This window comes from Papio anubis, chromosome 4 (assembly GCF_008728515.1).
Source record: "Papio anubis isolate 15944 chromosome 4, Panubis1.0, whole genome shotgun sequence".
NCBI classification, from domain to species: Eukaryota; Metazoa; Chordata; class Mammalia; order Primates; family Cercopithecidae; genus Papio; species Papio anubis.
Window position 1 is genome coordinate 119844546 of NC_044979.1, and position 24107 is coordinate 119868652.

The 24107-nt window shown below is 39.1% G+C and overlaps 1 protein-coding gene across 3 annotated transcripts in view; it reads right to left on the reverse strand.

The window, feature by feature from the left end:
* ZPBP (zona pellucida binding protein) overlaps positions 1–24107 on the reverse strand; it is a 150305-nt gene that overhangs the window by 111903 nt on the left and 14295 nt on the right. The window contains exon 4 of one of the 3 annotated variants that reach the window (XM_003895987.3): positions 3052–3204. The exons of 1 other annotated variant lie outside the window; for it this stretch is intronic. In XM_003895987.3, coding sequence (XP_003896036.1) covers positions 3052–3204 — 153 coding nt within the window. The remainder of the gene's footprint in view (positions 1–3051; positions 3205–24107) is intronic. One more of the 3 variants, XM_009202967.2, reaches the window with a different exon arrangement.

The following is a 24107-nucleotide window of genomic DNA, read 5'->3' on the forward strand; positions in this document are numbered from 1 at the left end:
CCAAAAAATGCATATTAAAACTATAAAATACCATTAATTTATCATATTGGCAACACTTCAAAATACAGCATTAAAGGGGTTTTAGAAACTGAGGTTCTCATCTACTACAGCAGGGTTGCAAATTACTATACAAAAGAATCAATCAAAATAGCACTATGAATTCCCTGCAGATTTTCCTTTACAGAATTCATCTTTCTGAAAGACTAACAACTTATCTTACAAAATATAGCAATGTTAGTATGGTGAGGGGGTATGGTGTATGTGTGTGTATACACAGACCAACGGCAGATGGATGGATGGACACATATTTAAATGTTCCACACAGTACCATCTGAGGTAGGGAAAATGTGAAACAAACTAAATAGTAATTAACTGAAGAATGCTCAAATAAAATCTGAAACACCATGTAGCTATTAGAAAGATTAAAGGAGGTATGTATAATAAAATATAATCAATTGCATTGGTTTTAAGCATTAAAAGAGTAGGTCTTCAAAGTCAGTTTATTAATCAGGTCTTCATCCTGCTGGCATTCATATAACAGTGGTATACATAGCAGGATACCATAAAGCATAAGAATACTAACTCTAGGACCAGAATTCCTAAATTGAAATCTGAGTTCTCCCCTCCCCTCCTTAATAGCCGTGGTCTTGAGAAAGTCACTTAACCACTCTGTTTCCTTACATTTACAAGACCAAAAATAGCAGTGCCTACATCACAGTTTGTGGGGAAATACATTTAATATAAATAAATTAGAACAATGCTTACACTAAGCAAGCATTACATAAATATGGATTTTGCTGTTGTTGTCATAATTACATGTAAAAACACAGCACCACCTGGTGTATCATAAGTGCTCAGTAAATATTAGCTATCATTATCATTATTATAAACCAGTACTCATTTTAGGCACTTCTACATTTGTTAGCATATGTGAATATGTACTTATGAGTGATTCTGAAGTACATTTATTATAAGTTAGGTACATGAAGTAACAAGAGGGAGATAACTACTATGTAACAAAAATGAAACATGACTGATTAAAAGGTTTAAACAAATTATTTGCCTAACAAAGTTAATTATCTTACCAAAACATTATGTCTCTCTTTGGCTATATGGGAAAGTATTTTTTGATTAACCAAAATATTATCAAGAAACCACTAACCATTCTGCCAGTTGTTTGGCACCCTTGCTGTCAAAGTAATGGTGTATAAGTTATCTTATTGACACTGTAACAAATTACCACATACCTAATGTTCTAAACACCACAAATTTATGACCTTAAGGCTGTGGAGATCAGAAATCCAAAATGAGTCTTACTAAGCAAAAATCAAGCTGTACTCATTCTGAAAGCTTTAGGGGGAATCCAATTCTTTGCCATTTCCAGCTGTGGTGGCTGCCTGTATTATTTGGCATGTGGCTTCTTTGATCTTCAAAGAAAATCACTGCAACCTCTCCTTTTGTCAGCACATTTCCTTTTTCTGCCTTTGACCCTCTTGCCTTCCTCTTAGAAGGAACCCTGTGATTACACTGGACCCACCCAGATAATTCAGGATAATCTCATCGCAATCCATCTGCTAAATCCCTTTTTCCATGGAGGGCAACGCACTTACATGTTCTGGATATGACTAGATATGGACATGTTTAGGAGCCATTATTCTGTCTGCCACACATGGGTCCCCCTAGTGAGATGGAACCTACAAGCAACTTGGGTTCAGGCTGTTCTCCTGCCTACTCCATATTGACAGAGCAGGAGCACCGTCATCTCAGACAAACACCGCCACTTTAAGTTCTAGTTCCCTTTCTAGCCTCATGCATTTTACGGAAATCACCTCTCTTCTAAATACAAGCAGCCAGAAAGAGCAGACAGTAAAACACAGATAAGAGAGCTGCGGCACAGAGGGAGATGGGTTAAAGTCTCTTGGGTAACTGCCAAACCTCACCCTTATACAACGGGTCCCAGTAAAACAGTGGGCCTTGGCCAGGGGCAGTAGCTCATGCCTGTAATCCCAGCACTTTGGGAGGCCGAGGTGGGCAGATCATGAGGTCAGGAAATTGAGACCATCCTGGCTAACACAGTGATACCCATCTCCACCAAAAATACAAAAAATTAGCCGGGTGTGGTGGCATGTGCCTGTAGTCCCAGCTAGTCAGGAAGCTGAGGCAGGAGAATCGCTTGAACCCGGGAAGTGGAGGTTGCAGTGAGCTGTAGATGGCGCCACTGCACTCCAGCCTGGGTGACAGAGTGACACTCCGTCTCAAAAAAAAATAAAACAGTGGGCCTTAATAAGCACATTCCTTTCCCTTTCCCTTCCGATGCACTAAGATAGAGAAGCTAAAAGCAGATTTGGGGGATATGCCTGTAGCTGCCAAAAGATGCATGGGAACAGACACACAACTCTTCCTCCCAGATAAGCACAACAAAGAGACACAGAAGCAGTCCAAGCCTCTGATAAACTCTCCCACCCTGAATCCTTAAAAACTCTTAGTAAGAGAGTGTGCCTCTGACCTAACTCAGCCAGAAGGCATCTCTCAGGTTTGTTTTCTAAAATAAACCTGTCTTGACTGGAGAGCCACCTTTTCATGTTTCTTTCCTCTTTCTGTAATTCTTACAAATATCAACTGACCTCTGCCAATTGTAAGCCTCAAAAGGTCAACCCGCCAGAAAAGGAATTTACAGTGGTGTTTCACGCTCCTGTTTTGGGGGATGGCAGTGTACCAGAAATCATGATACTCAAATTTAAAATACTTAGAATTTAATATAGTACAAGCCATAATATCATAATAATTTGAAAACATTTATACATACCTGGCCCTAAAATTCATCTGTGTGTACATGTCAACATTCCCCTGAAGAAAAAAAGACTACGATCTGTTAACCATTCTGTGCCCTCACCACTAACCCTTTACAAAGTACTTACATAGGGAGGCAGTAATTCTTTCTTAATTAAATGAGACTAAAAATAAAGTCCCTTTAAGACAAACCTACTTAAACATATTTAAATGTTTAAAATAATTAAGGAAGGTTAAAACACAACTAACTTTACTTCTTACCATATATAGCATATTTTAGTTGAAGACGTTTAACAATTTCTTCCACAGTAGGTTTATATTCGAGGAAACATGTATAAATTCCACTCATACTCTCCTCAAAATTTTGGAATACAAGGCTTCCTGTGGATGTTATTTGTGCAGTGCGGTTTTCTACTAAAGGAATAAGATACAGTTATGAGTTGCTTAAATTACATGAGACAACTACCAAAACATTTTCTCGGCAAGGTAAAACCATCATAATTTACCAACAGTCAATGAAAGGAGTAGGGGGCATAGCTAGGACATTGCATCTGGTGTCTGCTAACAGTGGATGCCAGGATAACCTTCTTACTGACAGATGTTCACTAACCAGAGTTCATCAATTACATTGTTGCCGAAGTAGAAAGAGACTAACAAGGATACATACAGAATATGCTCCTAATCTGCTCCTTGCATTGAACTGGGCACGATCAGAAATACAGTACACATATATACAAATATATACACATAAATACATACACATACTTTAACATGATTATATTTATATTCAATGACAAATTAGGCCCTCAGTAAGCTTACAAACTATATATGAAACAAATAAATAATACACCCAGAACAAAGGCTATCAGAATATAATCACTAACAAGAGATTTCTTATCACTACATATGATAAAAGGTAAAATTTAGCTTATAAATTTGAGGTTTGCAGAAGAAGAAAAATATTGGATATGAGATCACCTGACTTGCCCAACATCACATAATCACACAGTTGCAGTGCTGGGGGTTAGAATGGGATGTAAGCACCCTTTTCATTTCAACATACTTCATTATTTAAGTGTCATACAGGGAGAAAGCTCTGTTGTGAAATGAAAAGTAAATCTGCCTTTGGAGGCATTGACACTTGGGTCTCAGACCCACCTTTCCCTCTCACAAACTGTAACCGTGAGTAACCTATTAATCTTTCTGAGATCCAGTTCCCTCATTTGTACAACGAAAAACCAAAATATATGATAGCCTATCTCACAGGATTTCTCTGTATAACAAATACAATGAATGCTAAAGTACTTGAAAAAACTATAAATCTGTTATTCTGAAAGTTTATAACCACAGTTTTTAATTAGAAAAATTCTTAGATATTAAAATTTGCTTAGTCAATAATTTGATATTCCATTCATTAGAAGTGAAAGTACTACATCAGGAAATAATTGTCTACCTTTTTTCTTTTTTCTATTTTAGGTAAACGATTTATTGCTTATAAATTTTAAGTTGAAATATTTCTCCAAGACAAATGATGAGTGTTCATAGGGATGAAATTTTCATTATTTATTTGTTCAATAAATATTTACTGAGTGTCTAGTACATACAAGCCCTGCTTCAGGTATTGAAAGAGAAATGAACAGATGGATATACCCACCATCAAGGAATTTACATAGAGCATTATGCCTTGAGAACTTCCATTTCTATATCCTGGATGATGCTGAAAAACGTGATATGAATTTAGAATACATTTCTATTGTAATGCCTATTTCTTCATGATTATCTTTTGATGAAATATTACATATTTATCCTAACACACCAAGTCTTTTATAAACGAAGTCAACAGTTTGCAAGAGTTCACTATGTATTTCAGCAGAAACACCTTGTAGAGATATAATAAAGGGTTCTCATGAAGTTTAAAGAAATTATAGAATATTACGTCATCAATGAGATTACATATTCCTTGGCAATCATTTGAAATGAATGTTTCCCACACTAAAGAAAGCAATTAATAGGTGTATCAAAATATATACCTAAATGCCTACTACAACACTAAACATTATGACAGCCAGAAAATGTAGTAGTATACAATCTATAATAAAATGCCCCCTGACTGCCTTCTTATTTTAAAAATGTTTAAGTAGATCTAAAAAATAAAGGGGCTCAGAGCCAAGATAGCCAACCAGACATGGCCAGCAAGAGCTTCTCCCACCAAGAGATAAGACCATCAAGAAGACCAGCACACTCTGAGCAGATGTTCAGAAGGAAGGCATTGAGAGTAGACAGAGGTAGGACACCGACCCTGGACTGAAGGAGCAAGAAGCTGGGGACCCTGCACAGAGTATCCAGGCATCAGGACTTATTCCTCGCCCTGAGTGGCTCCTGGGGAAGGGGTAAGTTAAATAGACATGGAGTGGCCCACTGTCACTACAGACCTCTAGAATCCTAGCTACAGGAGAATCCATGGATATTTGGGCTGGCAAGGGAGGGTTGGTGGGGACAAGGCTCCCCTGCATGGAACCCAGAGTATTTGCCATGGGACCTGCTGCAGTGGAGCATGGCCAGGGACACCATCCCCCAAGGCTTGCCAAAATCAGAGCTGAACTGAACAAAATTGTGACACAAAAAGACATACAAAAGATCAACAAAACCAAAGGCTGGTTTTCTGAAAGAATAAATAAGACTGGTAGACTGCTCGCTGGACTAATACAGCAAGAAAAAAAAGAGAGAGGATCCAAATAAACACCATCAGAAATGACAAAGGGGACATTACCACTGACCCCAGAGACATATAAAAAGCCCTCAGAGACTATTACAAACACTTCCATGCCCATTAACTAGAAACCCTAGAGAAATGGATACATTGCTAGAAACATACACCCTCTCCCATGATTGAACCAGGAAGAAACTGAAAACCTGAACAGACCAGTAGTGAGTCCTGACACTGAAACTGTAATTAAAAACCCATCAACAACAAAAGCCCTGGACCAGACAGACTCACAGCCAAATTCCACCTGACATATAAAGAACGTCTGGTACCAATTCTAGCTAAACTATTCCAAAAAATTGAGGAGGATCAGCTCTTTCCTAGCTCATTCTACGAAGCCAGTATCATTCTGATACAAAAATCTGGTGGACACAAAATGAAAAAAGAAAATTTTAGGATAATAACCCTGATGAACATAGATGCGAAAATCCTCAACAAAATACTAGCCTAGCAAATCCAGAAGCACATCAAAAAGCTAATTCATCACAATCAAATAGGGTTTATCCCTGGGATGCAAGGTTGGTTCAACATACACAAATCATAAATTTGATTCATCACAGAAACAAAACTAAAAACAAAAATCACGTGATCATCTCAACAGATGCAGAAAAGCCATTCAATGAAATTCAACCTCTCTTTATGTTAAAAACCCTCAATAAACTGGGCATCAAAGGAGAACATAGTAATAGCCATGTGTGACAAACCCACAGTCAACATCATACTAAACAGGCAAAAGTTAGAGGCATTTCCCCTTGAGAACCAGAACAAGAAAAGAATGCACACCCTCACCACTCCTATTAACATAGTTCTGGAAGTTCAAACCAGGGCATCAGGCAAGAGAAATAAATAAAAAGTCATACAAATAGGAAGAGAGGACTTCAAATTATATGCCTTCACAGACTATTTGATTCTATACCTAGAAAACTCCATCGTGGCCTGGAGTGGTGGCCCACACCCATAATCCCAGTATGTTGGGAGGTCGAGGCAGGCAGATCATTTGAGGCCAGGAGTTCAAGGCTAGCCTAGCCAACATAGTGAAACCCCATCTCTACTAAAAATACTAAAATTAACCAGGCATAGTGGTGCATGCCTGTAATCCCAGCTAATAAAGGTTGATTTTAATGATGTTAATGATTTCTCCTGGCTACTCCATATTGACAGAGCAGAAGCACCATCATCTTGAACAAACACTGCCACTTTAAGTTCCATCTCTCCTTCTAGCCTGATGCATTTCAAGGAAATCATCTCTCTTCTAATTACAAGCAGTCAGAAAGGGCAGACAGTAAAACATAGATAAGACAGGAAGCTGAGGCACGAGAATGGCTTGAACCTGAGAGGCAGAGGTTGCAGTGAACAGAGATCACACCACTGCACTCCAGCCTGGGTGACAGACTGAGACTCCATCTCAAAAAAACAAAGCAAACAAACAAACAAAAAAACATTGCTTCTGTTCAAAGGCTTCTGGATCTGAAAAACAACTCCAGCAAAGTTCCAAGATACAAAATCAATGTATAAAAATCAGTAGCAGTTCTATACACCAATAACATCCAAACTGAGAACCAAATCAAGAACACAATCCCATTCACAATGGCCACAAAAGAATAAAATACCTAGGAATACAGTTAAGGGAGGTGAAAGATCTCTACTATGAGAATTACAAAGTACTGCTTGAAGAAATCACAGATGACACAAACAAATGGAAAAACATTCCATGCTCATGGGTAGAATCAATATTGTTAAAATAACCATACTACCCAAAACAGTTTACAGATTCAATGCTTTTCCCATCAAACTACCAATGAAATTTTTCATAGATTAGAAAAAACTTACCATAAAACTCATATGGAAACAAAAAAGAGCTGGAACAGCCAAAGTAATCCTAAGTAAAAAGAGCAAAGCCAGAAGCAACACACTACCTGACTTCAAACTATACTACAGGGCTATAATAACTAAAACAGCATAGTACTGGTATAAAAACAGATACATAGACTAATGGAACAGAATAGAGACCCCACAAATAAAGTCACACACCTATAACCATCTGATCTTCGACAAAAATGACAAAAACAAGCAATGGAGAAATGAGTCTCTATTCAATAAATGGTGCTGGAATAACTGCCGAGCCACATGCATAAGATTGAAACTGGTGCCCTTTCTTCCACCATACATAAAAAATCAATGCAAGATGAATTAAAGACTTAAATGTAAGGGACTCCCAGAGAAAGGGCAAAGCAAGATGGCTAAATAGAAGGCTCTATTGAACATCCTTCCTGCAAGGACACCAAGTTAACAACTATACACAGAAAAAATACCTTCTCTTAATAACAAAAATCAGATGAGCACTCATAGTGCCTGGTTTTAACTTCATATTGTAGTGGGATTGATAAGGAATCAGAGAGACTGATGGGGTTCAGAAGGATATATATTATTTAGGTGCACCAGCCCAGTCGGATTAACATTGAAAGGACTGAGCCCCAAACAAAGAGTCATTACCTTTTAAGCATTTTGTGGGGTCAGGGAAGATCTGTGCAGGTGGAAGCATGTTACAGAAGTGAGAAACAAAGACAGTTATTCAATTAATTGAGACATGCATTACATCATTTTTTACTTTTCAAGAAATAACATGTTTTGCCACTTGAGTCTATCTGTCTAGTGACCTTGCAGCTAGAGAAACAGGGTCTTCACAATGCCTGGAAAAGGAGGAGAGATAAGGCTCACTAGCCACAGATAAACAGGCAGTTAATTTTTGAAGGACTCCAGCTCTTTCTTTTTCTCAGGGGGAATTGGATTTTCTTACATACAACTGAATTTCTGCTTATACATTTTTTAATTTCTTTTAATTTCTGTTCCATTCCCCCATTTGGTGCTTTTTATCACAAAGGCATTAATACAAAGCACCACTATTTGCCATCTTTTCACGGAGCTGAGCTTTTTCTTCTACTGGCAGCAGCTGATATTTGGTTAGTGCCATCAATTGCACAGTAGTGTGTCGGGTTACTACTGCCTCTATAGTTGACTGAACACTCCTAATAAACAGAGGTAAAAGGCAAGGGAGGATGAGGCAGATGCCAAGAATAAGCAAGAACCTACCAGTGAGGGCTCTGAATCTTTTAAAGCTTGAGAACCATTTTTTAAACAAGGAATCCGGGGACCACCTGGACTAAGTCTGAACTGGAACATGGGCCAACTCACACATTCTAGCTGTGATTTCCATGATAGCTTGGCCATTATCATCAATTTCTAGGCAACAGTTGGTTAAATTAAATTTTTCACATACTCTTCCTTCTGAGGCTAAGAGGTAATATAAAGCTAAACTATTTTGATATATAGCATTTTTTATTTGTATTGCTTGCATTGCCAATAAATCTAGTGCCCTTGATGTTTCATTGGTTATAATTTCAAGAACTTCCTGCAACCTTATGATGCAGTTGAACATATAGATTGGGCTGCGGTACCCCCATGACCCATCTTGCACCCATATAGCTGGCCTATAATATTTAATGATTTTTTCAGGAGGCCATTCATTATTTTTCCAGTCTCTTATGTCCACATCTCTTTGACGTTTGTGTCTATTTTTGTAATTATGCTTCTATTTTTTTATTTTTATCATAAACTGGATATCTTAATAGTTCCTCTTGCTTTAGAGGAATTAGAAAGAAGGATGGCTTGATTGTTTTTAACACACATGCCCTCATCCATTTAGCCAGCAGTTGCCAATATGCCCATGTTCTACAGATCTCATACAGGTCAGAGGGTGCCTTCCAAGCATTTGGAGCCTCTAGTTGATCTCATGAGTGGCTTAGAGAATCAAGAGAAAGTGGATCTGGAAAGTAGGAGGTGTTCTGGGCATTTCTCCGTAGAGTTTTGTTTTTAGTCTTATTTATCATACTGTTGCCTTAGGCAGGTTGTTTTTCCTACTGCTTCTGTGAAAGCCTTTTCTTATCAGGTGATACAGTACTTTTCAATTATGGAGGTTTTTAACAACCAAACACTGGCTGAGGCTGTTGGTTCACTGGCCGGGTTAGGGGAAGTGAAGTTATCTTGTGGCATTAATTTTTTTGCCTCCCATGGCCACTGGTCTCCAATTTTTGTTTCTCCATATATATGTGGAGAAACACACATATGAGGAAATTCTTAAGCTGCCAGCTATGTTTTCAGCTAGTTGAGCAAATAACTTTTTGGTTGATGGGAGAAGCTCACGCACTGACTGATTAAAATGCTTATAGAATGACTTATGGACCTGGAATTGCAGGGTTGGATGCATTTGAGCCCTTCTAGTCTTTTTGACAATTAGTAGTGGAACTCCAAGACCTGTTCCTTATCTTTTAACTTGTAACAGTGCTGTCTGTCCTGTAGACCAAAAAGGTAGCTCTGGCTTTAAGACAGTAAAATTTAAAGAATTGCATGTCTTTGTCTTACAATTTCGTTTGGTTGACATACTACTTAGTAGAGCAGTCCTTCCTGAATATAAGTGTTGGAGCTGTGTTAGCATATTCCACTGAATGTTACAGTCTGGGCATCCGATTTGTGGTTTTCCATACAGATGTTTAGGGTAGCTGCTGCTAAGCCTCTCTTGTGTTAAACCATTGCAGACTGCTTCTGGTTGTTTTAGGATTATGAACATACGCAGCATGGCAGGCATTAAAGTACAAAGAAATAGGCCTTTTATAGGAGACAGGGTCTTCTTTGGTTTGAGCTAAAAGCTCTTTTTTTCTCTGATTTAATAAGTATTTTAAACCAGAATTTATAGGGTAAGAGCTTCATAACATACATATAGCTGATTATTTCCTGGGTCACAGACTGAATAGGTGGTCTGGTTGTATGTACAGGTTCCTAACTTGGTTCCTGTACATTTATAGTAGGCATGGTACAGTAGAGTTGTAACTATCGTACTCCTTACCCAGGTAGTATCTACGCAGTGTGGGCATTCTTCTAGAGATTTCTTCCATTTTAGTGTAGGCAGAAATGGTAAAAACAACAGTGTAGGTAATAGAAATATGTTTACACTACACATGGGCATGGCAAACATTCCTCTGGGCATAGACATTTGCAGCATTTGCATTAATAACATAACAACAGAACAATCAGTATTGACAGAACTATAACTAGGCTTATAAATTATATTTACATTTACTTATCCAGAAATGGTACTCTTAGCTCCAGCTGTGCATAAACTAGTCAGCTTTCGGGATGTGACTAGAGCAGAGCTTGCAGGATCCTCAAGCTTCAGCCATGCATAGACTGACCAGCCTCCAGCGTGGTCAAAGCAGGGCAGTTGTCCTTATCAGTGGCTGGGTTTCACCATAGGACTATTAAGGTGGGGCGATCTGGGTCTTGTTGGCTAATCCACTGGTCATCGTTGGGAGTCACTACTGCCGCTGGTTTTAGCCATCTATGATGAATCTAAGGTGTGACACCTGCAACTTTAACAGCAGTGAGAATAGACATGATCACAATATGGGGCCTATCTTATATGGGTCCTAGAGTGGTTAGATTCTATTTTTCAACCTAAACGAAGTCCTTAGGTTTGAAAGGGTGTACCGGGTCTGTTAGACTTATAGGTATTTTTTTCATACCTAACCATGCATCTTTTGGCCATACTTAAAGCCTGCATTTGCCTTTATGTTTGCCTTTCTCTTTTTTGTTTTAGCCTTTAGTGTTCTTGCTTTATGGTGCCCCTTGCAGTGCATCACTGCCACCTCTTTTGGGGCCCATACAGCATTTAAAAGCTGTATAATTTCTTCCTTGTACTTTATTTTTTTACTTCCAGCAGTTAAAATCTTTTTTTTTTTCTTTGTAAATGGCCTCATGAACATGCAAAGTAGCAGAAGCATATTTGGAATCTGTGTAAAGATTTGTCCTTTGGTCTTTTGCTAGCCAGAGAGTTCTTGTCAGAGCTATTAGCTCTGCTTTCTAAGCAGAAGTTTCTGTAGGCAAAGACTGCACTACTAAGTCCAAAGTCACCACTGTATACCTAGCTCGGCGGACTCCCTTTAGTATGAAACTGCTTCTATCAGTAAAATATTCAATGTCTGGGTCCCCGAGGGGCCGATCTGTCAAATCTCTTTGGCTTGAGAACACTTCATCTACCATGTCCACACAGCAATGAAGGGGGCCTCCTGGCACTGACTCGATGAGGAGCAAGGTAGCTGGGTTTAGGGTATTCACAGTCTCTAAAGTCAGTTTATTAGCTTCCTGCACCAGTAGAGCAGTGGCAGCTAGTGTTTTAAGATAAGGAAGCCATCCAAGTGCCACAGAATCTAATTGCCTGGATAAGTATGCCGCTGGGCAATGCCATGATCTTATGGCTTGAGTTGGAGTTAGAACCGGTGTGGTCAGAGCAGGGCAGTTGTCCTTCTAAGGACTTCTAACTTAGTAGTTGTCCTTCTAAGTTCTAACTTAGAGTTAGAAGCTTTACAGCCTCCCTTTCACTTGTGGACATACAAGAAAAGCTTAGTTAGTTAGATCTGGTAGTCCTAAAGCTGGAGCCTGAGTCAAGGTTTCTTTGATTTTTTTTTTAAAGCCTTCTCCTGGTTCGCCTCTTAGAGGAGGGGCTCCTTTTTTTTCTCCTCTTTGTGGCTTTGTATAATGGCTTAGCCATGAACAAGAAATTTGGCATCTAGAGACGGCAGAACCTTGCTGCCCTTAGGAACTCACTTATTTGACGCCAGGTGGTTGGAGCAGGAAGTGCACACATAGTCTGCGTTTGTTCACTACTAAGCCATCTTTCTTCTTGGCTCATATAAAAGCCCAACTACTGGACACTTTTAGAGTAGATCTGAGCTTTCTCCTGACACTTTATATCCTGTCTTTCACAGCAGGTGCAGGGGGTCTTGGGTTTTTCTGGGTGCAGTAGCCCTTGGCCAGTGTTTTTTTGTTTGTTTGTTAGTTTCTTTGTTTGTTTTCATACTATGGCCCTGACCATTTTCCTTATTCTTTTGACATTTATCCTTCTAGTGGTCTTTTCTTTCGCACCATGCACATTAATCTCCCTCTAGCCTCGGCCGATTTTCAAACTCCTGTCCAGATTAGCTTTTTTCCATGACTGCGTTCACGCCCACATCCATGCCTCCTTGCAAAGCCAGCTTCTCTTTCCTTAAGGGCTGCTGCTAGTGAATTAGCCTTTTTAAAGCCTCCGATCAGCCTTCTGATCTCGGTTGATTTACACCTTAGTAGACACTTTAATAAGCTGAGTAGCATTCACACCTATGGAGCTTCTAACTTCCACAGTTTATGCCTGATATCTCCTTGGTCCTGCCTTACAATCGCCGTATTCACCATGCGTTGATTTTCAGCAGCCTCAGAGTTAAACGGAGTACACAACCAAAATGCCTCTCAAAGTCTTTTATAAAACTGGCTGGTGCTTTTATCTGCACCCTGGAGCACCTCTGAGATTTTTATATGAGTTGCCTTTTCTTTTACCACACTTTGCCCTTTGCAGAAGTGCTTCTCGGCACCTTTGTAGGTGCTGAAGCTGGACTGCATCATCTGGCTCTTAGTGGGGGTCCTCTTGTCCTCTTAAGAGGCATAAGCACAATTTGGGCATGGCCAGACCTGAGATGGCCTGACTTTTTGAGCCCTTCACTTTAATTTCCCTGAGCTCTGATTTCTCCTTCTCATGTGAAATCCAAAGCCTGTATTCCTTTTAACTTAACTCCTTAGGGGCAGTTAGCCTTGGTAAAGTCAGGTAGATTGGAATGTAGGGAGGAGGGGTCTCTATTCCCTACTGTGGTTCTCGCAAAACTGGTTTTTCTGCCTTTCCAGAGACTTTATTTTTTTGTCTCAGCTTCAGGGGCAGCTGATTTTTACTTTCACTATTGGCTTGGTGGTGCTACAAGCCTCTGTGACTTTCCCTTTAACTCTGTAGCTGCCAGTGCAGCTGATTTCTCTTGGCGTGAGCTGCAAGCATTTTACAATAAACTGCTAGGCAGGGCTGCATTCAGTCATGAGTCAATACAAAGTCTAGGTCTGAAGGCCGGGCGCGGTGGCTCAAGCCTGTAATCCCAGCACTTTGGGAGGCCGAGACGGGTGGATCACGAGGTCAGGAGATCAAGACCATCCTGGCGAACACGGTGAAACCCCGTCTCTACTAAAAAATACAAAAAACTAGCCGGGCGAGGTGGCGGGCGCCTATAGTCCCAGCTACTCGGGAGGCTGAGGCAGGAGAATGGCGTGAACCCGGGAGGCGGAGCTTGCAGTGAGCTGAGATCTGGCCACTGCACTCCAGCCTGGGCAACAGAGCGAGACTCCGTCTCAAAAAAAAAAAAAAAAAAAAAACAAAGTCTAGGTCTGAATGCCCTGGATGTCCTCCAATCCTAGTCACCACCTTAAAACACAGGACCAATTTCTCTATAGTGCCTCTGGCCAGTCATCCCACACTAAAAGAGGGCTATACTAATTCACAGTACGTCCTTAACTTTTGAACATCCAGTTTTTTTGCATAATCACCTCTAAATCTTTTTTTAAAATTCTTTATCATGCACTCCAAAGGGGTTGGTTTTGACACTTTCCCTCCCATTTCCTCCCTTGCAAAGCACTTTCACTCTCACTTTCACTCTCAGGTCCACCAGACCAGGTCCTATTACAGGAGTTTCGGACACTGCTTATCCAGGAACATGCCTTCCCATCACAGCCTACTGCGGTTACGAAGCTAGTCCTATCAGCTTTATGCAATGTCCTCGGTCTGATTTCCCCCACACTCGCCTTGGAGCACACAGCCTACGCTAAGGGATCTGTGCCTCCCCATGTCACTCCCCACGTTGGCCTCTCCCGAGATCATCTCTTTCACGCCATTTCACACACCTCCCTTGCCCCAGGACTCCTAATCAGACAAAACGAGCCTCTCTCATGCCACGGGTGAGCCTAGTTAAGCTCCCACATTCACACACATACACACACCACTCCTACCCCAGGAGTCTCTCTCATATCCCAGGTAGGTTCACACACACCCACAACTCCCAGTTCCTGTCTCCAGATCCAGTGAACCACTTTCACTTTGTTAGCGGGGACACGAGGTTCATCCAAATTGGCAGGCCACTCCTGCCACCACCAGCCACTCTGGGTTGGATTAGTGGTTGTTACCCGGGAGGTGATCAAACTCCCCTTCATCCCTATGGGACGAGCTTTCCTGCCTTGGGCCCTTACTCCTTACTGCAGTTCCTGAAGTGCTGGTATTGTCCCGCAGCCCCATACCCGGTTCCATTGCACTGCCAGGCATGGCGCTGGGATGCGGGGAGAGCCAGTTTCCATCTGGGTGAAGCTCTCCCGTGGCGTGCCTTGGATGCCAGGTCTCCCCCGGCCCTGGGCCTCTAGTCCCAAAGGCAAAGGAAACAGTAAATCTGTCATCTCCAATCCCAGACGACCCCCCAGAAATGTAGTGGGATTGATAAGGAATCAGAGAGACTGATAGGGTTCAGGAGGATATTTATTATGCAGGTGCACCAGCCCAGTTGGATTAACATCCAGAGGACTGAGCCCTGATCAAAGAGTCAAGTTACCTTTTAAGAATTGTGTGGGGTGGGGGAGATCTGTGTAGGGGGAAGCATATCACAGAATCGAGAAAAGACAGTTATTCAATTAATTGAGACATGCATTACATCATTTTTACTTTTCAAGGAAAAACATGTTTTATGACTTGAGTTTACCTGTCTAGTGACCTTGAAGCTGCACAGCTAGAAAAACAGCATCTTCACAATGCCTGGGAAAGGGGGAGAGATAAGGCTCACTAGCCACAGAAAAACAGGCAGTTAATTCTAAAGGACTCCAGGTCTTTCTTTTCCTCAGGGGGAACAGGGTTTTCTTACATACAACTAAGTTTCTGAATATACAGTGTTTAATTTCTTTTAATTCCTGTTCTAATATCACTAAAAGAGGCACTGAAAAGACTTTTTAAAAATCCAAAAATCACCAATGCCACCCCTCCCCCATTACCACCCCCATACCCCACAGTGGTGGCCTGGTGCAATTAGTGTCTGTGAGTACTGGGGGAGGGAGAGCACAGCAATTGTGAGGTATTGAGCTCAGAGCTGTCCTGTTAGAGCAGAAAGGAAAAGCAGACCAAATTCAGCTGACACCTGCCCATGGAGTGAGCATTTAAACCAGCCCAAACCAGAAGAGAATCATCAATCCCAGCAATATGAACTTGAGTGCCTACAAACCTTGCCATCAAGGTCTACAGCACTCTGTTTACTCTCCAAGTAAACTTGAAAGGCAATCTAGGTCATAGGGCTGCAAAACCTAGGTGAGTCCTGGTGCTGAAGTAGGCCCAAAGACAGTGAACTGAGGGAGCACACAACATCTTGAGACACCAGCTGGGGAAGGCAAGGGAGGGCTAGCATCACCCCTCCTCTAACCATAGGCTCCACAGCTTGCAGCCCCAAAAGGCACCCCTTCTTTCCACCTGACGAGAGGAGAGGAAACAGTGGGGAGGATGCTGTCTTGCATCTAAGCTACCAGCCCAGGCAGAGTAGGATAGAGCACTGGTCAGAGTTGTTATGTCCCCATTCCAGGCCCTAGTTCCAAGAAGACATTTCTAGACATACCCTGGGCCAGAAGGGAATCTGTTGCCTTAAAGAAAAAGACCCAGTCCTGGCAGCATTCATCATCTGCTAACTGAAGAGCCCTTGGGCCCTGAATAACCAGCAGCGATACCCAGGTACAACTTCAAGGGCCTTGGGTAGGCCTCTGAGACTTGCTCACTTCAGGTGAGACTCAGCATATGACCAGCTGTGGTGGCTATGGGGAAAAACTCCTTCTGCTTGAGAAATGCAGAAGGAAAACTAAAGGGTACTTTGTCTTACACCTTAAGTACCAGCATGGACACAGAGCAGGAGAGCAACAAGTGGACTCTCAGGGTCCCCAGTGAACAGGACTTGATGTTTGGATGGCATTTCTGAACCTGCCCTGGGGCCAGAGGAGAGTCCACTGCCCTGAAGCATAAGTCCCAGGCCAGGAAGCATGGGCCTTAAGGGAACATTGGTGGTAGCTGGCAATAATTCTACTGGCCTGTGGTGGTGGTGGCTATCAGGTGAGGCTCCTCTCCCTTTGGAAAGAGTAGTGGGGTAGAATGGGAAGGAGTGTGTCTTTTGCTTTGATTGCCAGCTCAGCTGTAATATAATACACCACCAGGCAGACTTCTCAGGTTTTCTACTCTAGTCCCTGAATCCCAGACAGCACTTCTGAACCCACCCAGGGATTGAGGGACCTTGCAGCACTGAAGGGAAGGACAAACGCCTGGCTGGCTTTACTTCCTGCTGATCGGAGAGCCCCAGGGCCTTGAGCAAACATAGGCAGGAGCCACGGAGTGGTTATAGCAGGCCTGGCTTCAGGTCTGACCCAGTGTAGTCACTGGGAAAGTCTTTATTTCTATCACAGTGGTGGTAGCCACAGGGGTGCTATTGTCACTCCACCTCCAACTTTAGGTGGCTCAAAACAGAGACAGAGACTCTGTATGTTTTGGGAGAAAGTAAGGGAAGAAAACAAGAATCTCTGCCTGGTAATCCAGAGAATTTTCCTGGATCTTGTCCAAGACCATCAAGGTAATACCTCTATGAATCTGCAAGAACCAAAGCATTACTGGGCTTGAGGTGCTTCCTAAAACAGATACAATTTAGATCACAACACCCAAGTCCTTTCAAATACTGAAAAGCCTTTCCAAGAAGAATGGCTACAAATAAGTGCAGACAGTGAAGACTACAGTGAATACTTAGCTCTTCAATGGCCAGACACCAAAGAACATCTACTAGTATCAACACCATTCAGGAAAACACGACCTCAACAAATAAACTAAATACCAAGGACCAATTCTGGAAAAACAGAGATATGTGACCTTTCAGAAAGGCAATTTAAAATAGCTATGCTGAAGAAACTCAAAGAAATTCAAGATAGCACAGAGAAGGAATTCAGAATTAGATATATTTAACAAAGAAACTGAAATTAAAAGAACCAAGCAGAAACCCAGGAGCTGAAAAATGCAATGGCATGCTGAAGAATGCATCGGAGTCCTTTAACAGCAGAATGAATCAAGCAGAAGAAAGAATTAGTGAGCTTAAAAACACACTACTTAAAAATACACAAAGGAGACAAAAAAAAAAGGAGTAAAAAACAATGAAGCATTCCTACAAGATCTAGAAAACAGTCTCAAAACAACAAATCTAACAGTTATTGACCTTAATGAGGAGACAGAGAAAAAGATAAGGGTAGGAAGTTTATTCAAAAGGATAATAACAGAGAATTTTCCAAATCTAGACAAAGTCATAATATCCAAGTACAAGACGGTTATGGAACACCAAGCAGATTTAACCTAATGTAGACTACCTCAAGGCATTTAATAATCAAACTCCCTAAGGTAAAGGTTAATGAATGGATCCAAAAAGACGAAAGACAAAACAAATAACATACAGTGGAGTTCCAACACATCTGGCAGCAGACTTCTCAGTGGAAACCTTACAGGCCAGGAGAGAGTGGCATGACATATTTAAAGTGCTGAAGGAAAAATAAAATTTATCGTGGAATAGTATATCTGGCAAAAATATCCTTCAAACATGAAGGAGAAATGAAGACTTTCCCAGACACACAAAAACTGAAGGATTTCACCAATACCTGAACTTTCATACAAAATACGCTAAAGGGAGTACTTCAGTTAGAAAGAAAAGAACATTAATGAGTAATAAATAATCACCAGAAGGTACAAAATACATAATTATTACGGTAATAATACATAGAAAAACACAGAATATTGTAACACTGTAACTGTGATGTGTAAACTAGTCTTTGATGAACCAATCAAAAACAATAACTACAGCAATGTTTCAAGACACGGTCAATACAATAAGATATAAATAGAAAAAACAAAAGTTAAAAAGCAGGGAGATTAAGGCATAGAGTTTTTATTAGTTTGCTTTTTGTTTATGCAAACAATGTTAAGTTTTTATCATGTAAAAATATTGGATTACAAGATAGCAATTGCAAGCCTCATGGTAACCTAAAACCAAAAAGCATACAATGGATACACAAAAAATAAAAAGCAAGAAACTAAATCATATCCCCAGAGAAAATCACCTTCACTACAGGAAGACAGAAAGGAGAGAAAAAAGGAAGAGGAAACCAGAAAATAAATAACAAAATGGCAGGAGTAAGTCCTTACTTATAAATAATAACATTACGTGTAAATTGACTAAATTCTCTAATTAAAAAAAATAGACTGAGTAGATGAAAAAACAAGACCCTCTGATCTCCTGCCTAAAAGAAACACACTTCACCTATAAAGATGCACATAGGCTGAAAATAAAGGGGTATAAAAAGATACTTCATGCCAATGGAGAACAAAGAAGAGTGGCAATCGCTACACTTATATCAGACAAAATAGGTTTCAAGACAAAAACTATCAGAGAAAAAAATGGTCACTATATAATAATAAAGGGGTCAATTCAGAAAGAGAATATGACAATTGTAAATATGTATATACCCAACATGGGAGCACTCAGATATATAAAGAAAATATTATTAGAGCTAAAGAGAGAGAGAGCCTCAATACAATAACAGCGGGAGACTTCAATACCCCACTTTCAGCATTAGACAGAGCTTCCAGACAGCAAGATCAACAAGGAAACATCAGACTTAATCTGTACTACAGAACAAATGCATCCAGTAGACATTTATAGATCATTTCATCCAACAGCTGCAGAATACACATTCTTTTCCTCAGTATAGAGATTCATTCTCAAGGATAGATCATATGTTAGGTAACAAAACAAGTCTTAAAACATTTTTTAAAAACTGAAATAATATTAAGCATCTTCTCTGACCACAATGGAATAAAACTAGAAATAAATAATAAGAGGAATTTTAGAAACTATACAAATACATAGAAATTAAACAATATGCTCCTGAACGATCAGTGGATCATTAAAGAAATTAAGAATGAAATTGAAAATTTTCATGAAATAAATGTTAATGGAAACACAACACACCAAAACCTATGGGATACAGCAAAAGCAGTACTAAGATAGAAATTTATAGCTATAAGTGCCTACATTGAACAAAGGGGAAAAACTTCAAAGAATCTAACATTGCATCTTGCAGAACTAGAAAAGCAAGAGCAAACCAAACCCAAAATTAGTAGAAGAAATAATAAAAATCAGAGGAGAAATGAATGAATTTGAAATGATAAAAAATACAAAAGATCAATAAAACAAAAAGTTGGTATTTTGAAGAGTTAAACAAAATTGAAAAACCTTTAGCCAGACTAAGAAAGAGAGAAGATCCAAATAAAGTCAGAAATGAAAAAGGAGACATTATGACTGATACTGCAGAAATTCAAAGGATCGCTAGTGTTTACTATGAGCAACCGTATGCCAATAAATTGGAAAATCTAGAAGAAATGGACAAATTCCTAGATACATACAACCTACCAAGATTGAATCAGGAAGAAATCCAAAAGCTGAACAGACCAATAACAAGTAACAAGATTGAAGCCTTAAAACTCTCCCAGTAAAGAAAAGCCCAGGACTCAATGGCTTCACTGCTGAATTATACCAAACAACATTTGAAGAAGAAATAATACCAATCCTACTCCCAACAATTCTGAGAAATAGAAAAAGAGGGAATATTTCCAAACTCATAAGGCCAGTATTACCCTTATACCAAAACCAGACAGAAACACATCATAAAAAGAAAACTACAAGTCAATATCTCTGAGGAATGTTGATGCAAAAATCCTCAACAAAACACTAGCAAACTGAATTCAACAAAAGGTTAGAAAGATCATTTATCATTACCAAGTAGGACTTATTCCTGGGATGCAAGGATGGTTCCAATATACCAAATCAATCAGCGTGATATATCAACAGCATGAAGAATAAAAACATGAATGATCATGTTTTGATTAAACTTCAAAATTGATGCTAAAAAAGCATTTGATAAATAAAATTCAACATCCCTTAATGATAAGAACCCCAAAAAAACTGAGTATAGAAGGAACATACCTCAAAATAATAAAAGCCTTATACAACAGATCACAGCCACTATCATACTGAATGGAGAAAAACTGAAAGCCTTTCCTCTAAGATCTGGAACACAAGGATGCCCACTCACCACCATTACTCAACATAGTGCTGGAAGTCCTGGCTAGAGCAATCAGACAAGATAGATACAAAGACATCCAAATTGGAAAGAAAGAAGTCAAGTTATCCTTGTTTGCTGATGATGTGATCTTACATTTGGAAAAACCTAAAGACTTCATGAAAAAACTATAACCAATAAACAAGTAAAATTTCAGGATCAGCATACAAAAATCAGTAGCATTTCTATATACCAACAGTGAACAATGTGAAAAAGAAATAAAAAAGTAATCCCATTTACAACAGTCACACATAAAATTAAACATCTAGGAACTAACTTAACCAAAGAAGTGAAAGATATCTATAATGACAATTATAAAACACCTGATGAAGGAAACTGAAGAGGACACCAAAAAATGAAAAAAAAAAAAAAATCTGTGTTCATGAATTGAAAGAATCAATATTTTTATAATGTCCAAACTATCCAAAGCAATCTGGAGATTCAATGCAATCCCTATCAAAATACCAATGACATTCTTCACAGAAATAGAAAAAAACAACCGTAAAAATTATATGGAACCACAAAAGACCCAGGAATAACCAAAGCTATCCTGAGCAAAAAGAACAAAGGTGGAAGAATCACATTATCTGACTTCAAATTATACTACAGAGCTATACTAACCAAAACAACATGGTACTGGCATAAAAACAGACACATAGACCAATGAAATAAAATGGAGAACCCAAAAACAAATCCACACACCTACAGTGAATTCATTTTTGACAAAGGTGCCAAGAACATACACTGGAGAAAAGACAGTCTCTTCAGTAAGTGGTTCTGGGAAAACTGGATATCCATATGCAGAAGAATGAAACCAGATCCCTATCTCTTGCCATATACAAAGATCGAATCAAAATAGATTAAAGAGTTAAATCTAATACCTCAAACTCTGAAATTATTATAAACATTGGGGAAAATCTCCAGGACACTGGTCTGGGAAAAGACTTCTTGAGCAATACCCCACAAGCACAGGCAACCAAAGAAAATATAGACAAATGGGATTGCATCAAGTTAACAAGGTTTTGCATAGCAAAGGATACAATCAATGAAATGAAGAGACAATCCACAAAATGGGAGAAAATATATGCAAACTACCCCCTTTGAAAAGGGATTAATAACCAGAATATACAAGCAGTTCAAACAACTATAGGTAAAAGATGTTAATAGACATTTCTCAAAAGAAGACATTCAAATGGAAACAGGCCTATGAAATGGTGCTCAACATCACTAATCATCAGAGAAATGCAAATCAAAACTACAACAGGTATCATCTCACCAGTTAAAATGGTTTATATCCACAACACAGGCAATAACAAATGCTGGTGAAGATGTGGACAAAGGGGAACCCTTGTACACTGTTGGTGGAAAGGTAAATTAGTACAACCATTATGGTGAACAGTTTGGAGGTTTCTCAAAAAACTAAAAACAGAGCTAACATATGATCCAGCAATCCTACTTCTTGGTATATACCCACAAGAAAGGAAATTAGTATATTGAAGAGATATCTGCATTCCTGTTTGTTGCAGCACTGCCTACAATAGCTAAGATTTAGAAGCAAACTATGTGTCCATCAGCAGATGAATGGATAAAGAAAATGTGGTACATATACACAATGGAGTATTGTTCAGCCATAAAAAAGAATGAGATCCAGACATTTGCAGCAACATGGATGGAACTGGAGATCATTATGTTAAGTGAAATAAGCAGTCATAGGAAGATAAACATCGCATGTCCTCACTTGTCTGTAGGATCTAAAATTCAAATCAACTGAACTCATGGACATAGAAAGTCGAAGGATGGTCACCAGAGGCTGAGAAGTGTAGTGGGGAGTTTTGTGGGGAAGTGGGGATGATTAATCGGTACCAAAAAAAATAGAAAAAATGAATAAGACCTACTATTTGATAGTACAACAGGATGACTATAGTCCATAATAACTTAATTGTATATATTAAAATAAAGAATGTAATTGAAATATTCATAACCTAAGGAATAAGTGCTTTAGGGGATGGATACTCCATTCTCCATGATGTGCTTATTTCACACTGACTGCCTGTATCAAAACATCCTATCCACCCCATATATATATATACACCTACTAGGTATCCAAAAATTTTTTTAAAAAAAATTTTAAAATATTCTTAAGAAGAATTTTTAAAAGACTTAAGTATAAGACCTAAAACTATAAAAATACTAAAAGAAAATCTAGGAAACACCACTCTGAACACAGGCACTGGCAAAGATTTCATGAACAAGACTCCAAAAGCAATTGCAAGACAAACAAAAACAGACAAGTGGGACCTAATTAAACTACGGAGCTCTGCATATTAAAAGAAACTATCAACAAAGTAAATAGACAACCTACAGAATGGGAGAAACTGTTTGCAAACTATGCCTCCCATGAAGTCTAATAACCAGAATCCATAAGGAACTTAACAAAACAAACAAAAATCAAGCAACTCCACTAAAAAATGGGCAAAAGGCATGAACAGACACTTCTCAAAAGAAGTCAAACATGTGGACAACAAGCATATGAAAATATGCTCAACATCACTAGTAAGAGAGAACAAAAAAAAGAGAGAGAGAGAGAGAGAAGACACAACCAACATCAGGAGTGAATGAGGACACATCACTATAGATTCTGAAAACCAGAAATCTGTTATCTATAAAGAGATAACACAATATACTACAAACTACTTTATGCATATAAATATAACACATTTAAAAATCCAATGTTGGACAAATTTCTTGAAAGATACAATCTACCAAAATTCATAAAATGGTGTGTTCCTATCTCACTGAGATTATATCTATGAACTCTGATAAAAGACTTCAGACATTTGACTTTAGGAAAGTACCTTATTCTCTTAATGTTTTTATTTTCCCATTTATAAAATGGAGAAAATGGCTGTAATTACTGTAAAAGGTCATTGTTAAAATTAATATGTGTAAATTGTTAGAATAATATCTGACACATGGTAATCTTATGTGTTTATTATTTTTATAAAATTCACTATACTAAGTAAAATAAGGCAGAAACTGAAAGACATATATACATGACCTCACTTATATGTGGAATCTAAAAAAGTCACACTAATATTCATATAAAAGTCAGACTCACACTCCACCCTACCACAAATATAGGGTAGAATGGTGGTTACCAGGGACTGGGGGGTTGGGGACATGTGGTTCTTGGTCCAAGGGTATAAAATTTGAGTTATAAGATGAATAAGTTCAGGAGACCTAATGTATAGAATGGCAAATACAGTTAACATTAATGTATTGTATACTTGAAATTTTGTAAGAGTAAATCTCAAATGTTCTCACCACACACATACACAAAAATGGCAACTATGTAAGGTAACTGATTGTTAATAGCTTGATGTAGGAAAGCTGAACACATGTGTGAGTACTTACAGATGTTTGTGTGAATATT